Below are 7,659 nucleotides of genomic sequence, written 5' to 3'. Positions count from 1 at the left end.
CTTTTAACGTGGAGTATTGTTTCTTTGTGGAACTTACTAAGATAAATGATTTTTAAATTATTCAATTAATTATTTTATCTTTTTCAACCATCATATATTATCCTATCTCTATGCATTTCAACCATCATATATTAATTATCCTTCTTTCCTGTAAGAAAAGACTCAAAGAAAATGGCAGGGCTATTTAACTATATTAATCTAGTGACCACCTTTTTAGAAGTCTTCTTAAAAACAACTTTGTACCAGGCCAGGCTCATTCCTCTAATCCCAGCACTTTGGGAGGCTGAGGTGGGAGGATCCCTTGAGGCTAGGAGTTTGAGACCAAGCCTGCGCAAAATAGAGAGACCGCATCTCTACAAAAAAAAAAAAAAGCCAGGCATAGTGGTGGGTACCTGTAGTCCCTGCTACTTGGGAGGCTGATGTGGGGAGGATCACTTGAACCCAGGAATTTGAGGCTGCTGTGAGCTATGATGATGCCACTGCACTCTAGCATGGATGACAGAGTAAGACCCTGTCTCAAAAAAAAAAGTAATAATAATAATAATTTTATCCCAAGCCTAGAATTAGGGAGGTAGAATATGGTTTTTATTCTTTAAAAAGTCTGACTTTTGGAATAGGAGAAAGCTAGGTTTAAATTCTAGCTCTGCCATTTAATTGTGGTGACTTTGAGCAAATAACTTTATCTTCATTTTTCAGATGGGAGTATTTGAGTATAAGACTTTTTATATTATGAGAATTAAATAAGATAATGTAAATTACCATACCTAGTAGATGCTCTGTAAATAATAACTATTAGTAGACTATAGAGTGACCATGGGATTCCAAGCATTTCATGTTCAGCAGTTAAATATGTGTATCTTCTTTTGGCCTCCCAGTAAGGAAAGGAAAAAGCTACCAGTCTCTTGGGGGCCAAGACTTAAGAGAACGTGTATTCTTTTTTTCTCTCTCTTTAGTGACTGAAATAGAGAAATTATATAAACAAATGCTGGGGAACAGTTCTGGTACCAGTGGCCAATTGCCACAAGCTCTTCAAGCCGGACTTTCTCTGCCATAAAAGGCTTGGGACCAAGATCAGAAATGGTCAGATATTTTTAAAGGGGCAAAGGTTATTTTTAACTCCTTTTAGCCTAGTGAATTTGTTGTTTTCCCAGATTGCTCCTTTACCTATCTGAAAAAGAATCTCAAAAGGAATGGTTTCATTCTACTTGTCATGGCCTACTAGAGTCATGGGCTAAGACTGATCTTGCAAAGAATTTTAGGAGTGCCTCAGAACATGTGGTATTCGGAAGATAGTTGTAGAAATTGAATGTTGGTGATATAGACTGATCATTTAACAGAACAAAAGTAAAAAGGATATCTTAATTACATATTTTATATGTATATAGATGGTGATAAAGAGAATGGCTTGCCTAACTTCTTGAAAGAACAAAATGAAATAATCCTAGTTTTATAGTAGAACTTTAGGTAAGAAATGACTGGTATCAAATGACATATCAGCAAAATGTATGTAAGGAAGAAACTAGAGAGCCACCTTCGTTGGAAATCTGGAATGATTCCTGAAAGCAAGGAATGAAAATACATGATCTTTCAGACGTCGTTTTCTGTATCCAGTTATATCAGAAAAAATAATTCCCAGTCACGAGCCCTTAAGACACATCTATTTTTTGCTTTGTTGTAATTCTTTGATTGAAACTTCTTAACTCCTTTCCTGGTTCTCCTCAGATTGCTACCTGTTCTGATGACAATACACTAAAAATATGGCGCTTGAATAGAGGCATAGAGGAAAAACCAGGAGATAAACTTTCCACAGTGGGTTGGGCCTCTCAGAAGAAAAAAGAGGCAAGAGCCGGCCTAGGTAAGGATATCATGCACTTTCTAAGTTTTTTATGGTTTGACTGGTTTAGTCCTACAGTATAGAGTGGTAAGCTAGACTTGATCTTGTTTTGGTATGTACTTAAAGAAATGTACCATCTTCTTGGCATTCATTCTTTTCAATAAATATTTCCTGAGCACTACTCTGTTTATCTACGCAAGGCACTTGAATATAGTACTGGATATATTCAACAAATATTACTTGAATAACCAGTATATGGTAGGTACTGCTCTTAGTTGCTGGAGATTGAGCAATGAACAAAAGAATCAAAAATCCCAAAGATGTAAACAGAGCTTACATCTTAGTATGAGAAGCAATAAACAAGATAAAGAAATAAAATATGTACTATGTCAAATAAAAATAAGTGCTTAGGAACAAAGGAAAACAGGAAAGGGGGAATGGCAAAGTGTACTGTTGAAATTTTATATTAGGTGGCCTAGGAGGCCTCAGTAAAAAGATGACATTTGAGTAAAGAATGTGAAGTAGTAAGCCATGTAGATATTTTGGAGAAGACTCTTACAAGCAGACAAAACAGCAAATGCGGAGGCCCTAAAGTAGGGGCAGGCCTGGCATATTTTCCGTTCCTCAAGAAGGCTAACATAGCTATAGCTCCTATGGCCAGAGCGGGCAAAGGAGAGGGAGGAGAATAGCAGTGGAAGATAAGTTCCTGTGGGACTTTGCCTTGTGATAGACAAAAATCCACTGGAGGGATTTGAGCAGAAGAGTATCATGATCTGACTTTTAACTTGATCATTCTTGCTCCTGTGTTGAGAATAAATTGTAAGTGGATCATGGTAAAAGCAGGAAGCCAATTTTAAAAGTCATTGAAATAATCCAGGAAGTGATGATGGTGACTTGGACCAGAGTAGTAGCGGAAGATACGATAAGAAGACATCAAATTCTGGATATATTTACAAGATAGAGCCAACAGAATATGCTGAGGGATCAGATGTGGGGATAAAATGGAGTTATCATGATTTGAAAGTTTTCGCTTGAGATTCTAGAAAGATGGCATTTCATTAACTTAGATAGGAATCCCTGCAGGAGAAGCAGGTTTGGGAGGGAACAGCTGGAGTGCCATTTGGATATATTTTTTGACATGATTACTCGACATCCAAATGGAGATGTCAGGGAGGCATTTAGATGTTTAGTTCTGCAATTCAGGGCTAGGCTTGTAAATTTGATTGAAAATCACATAGGTGAAGGTAACGGTAGATAGAAAAGAGAATAGTTCTGGGGTCTGAACCTTGGGGCACCCCAATATTTAGAAATTGGGGAGGTGACAAATGCCATTAAGCAGGCACAACTACAGAAGTAAGAGGAAAAAGTAGGAGAGCCAAGTAAATAAAGGAGGAGAGAGGTATGAATTTGATCTGATGTTTCTGGCATATCAAATATGGTAAGATGAGGCCTAAAAACTGATCTTTGGATTAGGCAAGTGAGCATTCAGTATGGTTGTGTGTTTGCTGTGCAAGTACAGGTACACTGTAGGTAGAGAGTTGGGTTTAACCAGAGTTGTGGTTTAGCAAAGCAAGTGAAGAAGTGAGCAGTGAAGTCAAGGGTGCTTGCAAGAGGATAATTATGATTGGCTATAGGATTTAACTTAGGTAAGGAGGGAAGTGAGGACACAGTAGGTCTGAGAGATAGTGTAAAAGTGGTACTATCAATGGATTGAGGGCCCCCTGGGGATAAAAGATTGTTGGAATTGGAGCACTAAACAGTGCTGAGAACATAGGTGGTAAAAGGAATGGGATAACTGAAGTTAAGATAATGGTAGACTGCCAGGCATTGGCAATAATAAGGTAAAGGAATAAGTGGCTTAGATGAGTGAAAGGACAAGATTATTGTAGTAGGTCAAGAAACTGAGAAACCAAAGTATTGGAAAGATCATGTATGTGGATCTTCACAAGTTGACAGGGATCGGGTTGAAGAGAGGAACAGTGAACCAAGAGCAGAAATCTTCAAGCACGTTGTCAATAGATGTACAGTCATGAGTTTGAAGTTTGAGCTTAAAGATTCATTTTACCTAGCCATCAAAGACTAAGGTAAGTGGGGGCTTGACAGTGAGACAGGGAGGATATATGCTCATTTTTCTAATGACTTATTTAGTGTTTATAAGATACAGAGCTAGACTTCAGAGGGGTCTTTTGTTCTACGTCTACTTTCTGCAAAGTCTTTGATGATGCTACCTTATTTGTTTTTTGCTTTCCTTTAAAATTTTCAATTTTTATTTTATTAATGTTACAGTTTAATAAGTCAACTAGTTTTATAGGGGTGAATAAGATAAACAGCAGTCCCCAGACCCTTTGCCCTACAGTTTCCCCTTCCCAGAGGCAACCACTTGCAAATCTTTCGGTCGATTCTTTGATATGTATGTCTGTACCTTTAAATAATATTGCACATTTTTATTTCTTTACTTTCTGCAGTTTTCAGCTTTATCTGTTGACTTCTTTCCTTTGTGACATGAGGATTTAGCTGTCTTTCCTGTTTCTCACCTTTACCAAACCTGTGCACTCCCTGTCTTCCTCATACAGGGTCATGATTTTGGTTAGATCAAGGTACAATTCAGTGGTTTTTAGTATACAGTCGTCCTTCAGTATCCGTGGGTCCAGGACCCCCCTGGCAGATGCCAAAATCCACAGATGCTCAAGTCCCTTATATAAAATGGCATAGTGTTTGCATATAACCTGTGTACATCCTTCTGTATACTTTAAATCATCTCTAGCTTACTTATAATACCTAATACAATGTACATGCTATGTAAATAGTTGTTATACTGTACTGTTTAGGGAATAATGACAAGAAAAAAGTCTGTACATGTTCAGTACAGACACAACCATATTTTTGGTTTTGGATTTTTTTGAGACAGAGTCTTGCTCTGTCTCCCCAAACTAGGGTGCAGTGGCTTCATCATAGCTCATTGCAACCTCAAACTTGTGAGCTCAAGGAATGCTCCTGCCTTGGCCTCCCGAGTAGCAGGGACTATAGGTACATGCCACCATACCCGGCTAATTTTTCTATTTTTGTAGAGATTGGATCTCGCTCTCTTGCTCAGGCTGGTCTCAAACTCCTCTTCTGACCTCAAGCAATCCTTCTGCCTCAGCCTTCCAAAATGTTAGGATTACAAGCATGAGCCACTGTGCCTGGCCCATTCTTTTTTTTAATATTTTTTATTTGCAGTTGATTGAATCCATGGATGTAGAACCCCCAGGCTATGGAACTGAGGATACAGAGGGTCAACTATATTTAGAGTTGTGCAGTCATTAACAGTCTAATTCTAAAATATTTTCAACACCAAAATGAGGATTCCAATTTCTTCATATACTTGCCAAGACTGGTTATTGTCTTTTTCATTATACCCATCCTATTGGGTGTGAATTGGTATCCCATTGTAGTTTGATTTGTATTTTCCTGATGGCCAGTGATGTTGAGCATATTTTCATGTGCTTATTGACTATTTACATATTTTCTTTGGTAAAATGTCTATGCAAATCTTTTGCTCATATTTTAATTGGGTTGTCTCATAGTATTGAGTTGTAAGCCTTCTTTATATATTCTGAATGTAAGTGCCTTGTCATATAATGATTTGCAAGTATTTTCTCTTATTCTGTGGGTTGTCTTTTTACTTTCTTGATGGTGTCCCTTGACACACAAAACTATAATTTTGATGAAGTCTACTTTGTCTGTTTTTTCTTTTGTCACTTGTGCTTTTTATGTTTTATCAAGGAAACCATTGCCTATCCCAAGGTCACAAAGATTTACTCCCATGTTTTCTTCTAGAGGTTTTTTACTTTTAGGTCTGTTATCCATTTCGAGTTTATTTTTGTGTATAGTGTGAGATAGATATTCAAATTAATTTTTCACATGTGGATAAAGAAACTGTTTTTTATCCCATTGAATTGTCTTAGCACCCTTGCCAAAAATCTGCCAAAAATCAATGGACCATAAATGCGAGGATTTATTTCTGGACTTTCAGTTCTAATCCATTGATCTATATGTCTGCCCTTATGCTAGTTCAGCATTTATTTTTTTTCATTGCCTTGATTATTATAGCTTTGTAGTAAGTTTTGAAATCTGGAAGTCTGAGAACTTCAGTTTTCTTTTTCAAGATTGTTTTGACTATTCTGGGTCTCTTTTATACAAATTTTAGGATTGGCTTGTCAATTTCTTCAAAATAGCTAGCGGGGATTATCTCATTTAATTCCCCAAATAACTGAAAACTGAGGGTCAAAGAGGTTAGACTTGTCTAAGATCACACAGCTATGGAGTTGTAGTAGAACCAGAGTTCAAACCCTTGCAGCCTGATTCTAGAGCACATGCTTGGAAGTATACTGCCTCCATTAGAACCTAACAGAGCAAAGCAAAGTTCAAGTTGAAACCAGATTGGGAGTTATGCCTAGATTTCTCCATTTCTGGGTGATGCTAGGGTTACTCTGAAGAATACTACAGAGCAATAACCTGATGTGAGTGTGAAAGGTTGACACACTGGCCACTCAATCCTCTAAGCCAGCTTCCAGCAACAGATTGCCTGCTGCTAATAACCGCATTGCCACTTTGAAAATTATGTTCCTCTGCTTTCTCAAGCTTCTAATTGCCGCTCCCAGCCTTTCATTGCTGTCCTGGACTGCATATCTTCTCACTGGCCCTTTTAATGCATTAACTGGAAGTGTTTAAGTGCCAAGGCACAGACTCTTTTCCCTCTGCCCTACTTTTCCTAGCCAGTACCTGCTCTATTACTTACTATTCTTTCACTGTTTCAGCCAGAGTTCTCATGGCACTGTTGAGGCCAATGGTTCTCAATCGTGGCTGTGCATCAGAACCACTTGTGGAGCTTTTTAACTTTGTGTGTGATTCGGTAGGTCTGGGGTGGAAGCCAAGCACGTGTATTTTTATAAAGCCCCAGGTAAGTCTGTTATGCAGCCAGGATTGAGAGCCTCTGGTTTAGGCATTACTGAGTGACAATGATGATTATCTTTATCTTAAAGAGAAGGAAACCTTACCTGTTCTATTTCAGGTGCTTGCTGCAGTCTCATAAGTCAGCAGGATAATTATAGAGTCCATTTTCTGATTCCTAGAAGCTCACCCTTATCCTTCTCAGCAGTAATGAAGTTTAACAAGCAGTGTTTAATAATTCCTTGCTAGGCACTACAGGGGCACTGGGTTCAAAGATGAGTAAATCGTCGTCATCACCTGCCCTCACAGTCTAGTCTAGGAGATGGATGCAGAAACTATAGTGCATTGTAAACATTTCTCCTAGCGGTATAAACAAAGGGCTCTGAGAACCCACTTCCTCTGGGAGAGGGAAGCTCTGTGGGAGAAGAGGAAAGAAGTTTGTGAATCTTCACAATGAAGTTAACATTGTCATCAGAGCCTTGAAACATGAGAAGAATCTTTGCCTGGTGAAGAAGGGGCTGACTTGGCAAGAAAACCACATGAACAAAGACAGAGAGGTGATAGTGTTCAGGAAGCAGTGAGTAGTCTCCTATAACAGGATTCTAAAGTAGCACAGTGCGTGATAAGACTAACAAGGTAGGGTGAGGCCAGATGGCAAACCTTCCTGTAGATAGAAGCTACAAGTTGACTGATAATTAGTAAACGCTGTATAATTCTTCAAAGGAACTGACTTTCAGGAAGTCTTTAGGGCAATAACCCAGTCTATGCTACCCTGTCTTCAGATTTCATCCATCATAGAATGGTCAAGAAAGGTTGATCCACTTAAACAGATGAAGTACTACATGACATGCCGTATTTAAATTTATAGGCCAATGTAATGGCATACTGTGCAG

General features: G+C 38.4%; 1 protein-coding gene across 1 annotated transcript in view; it reads left to right on the top strand.

The window, feature by feature from the left end:
• The window catches only part of DTL (denticleless E3 ubiquitin protein ligase homolog (Drosophila)), a 66,414-nt gene that overhangs the window by 44,573 nt on the left and 14,182 nt on the right, over positions 1-7,659 (top strand). Inside the window, exon 11 of the mRNA XM_012638326.1 lies at positions 1,723-1,855. Coding sequence (XP_012493780.1) covers positions 1,723-1,855 — 133 coding nt within the window. The remainder of the gene's footprint in view (positions 1-1,722; positions 1,856-7,659) is intronic.

Source organism: Propithecus coquereli, unplaced genomic scaffold (genome assembly GCF_000956105.1).
Source record: "Propithecus coquereli isolate 6110/MARCELLA unplaced genomic scaffold, Pcoq_1.0 Scaffold129, whole genome shotgun sequence".
Classification (NCBI taxonomy): domain Eukaryota; kingdom Metazoa; phylum Chordata; class Mammalia; order Primates; family Indriidae; genus Propithecus; species Propithecus coquereli.
Note: the sequence above shows the minus strand (reverse complement) of the source record. Positions and strands in the feature narration are given on the sequence as shown.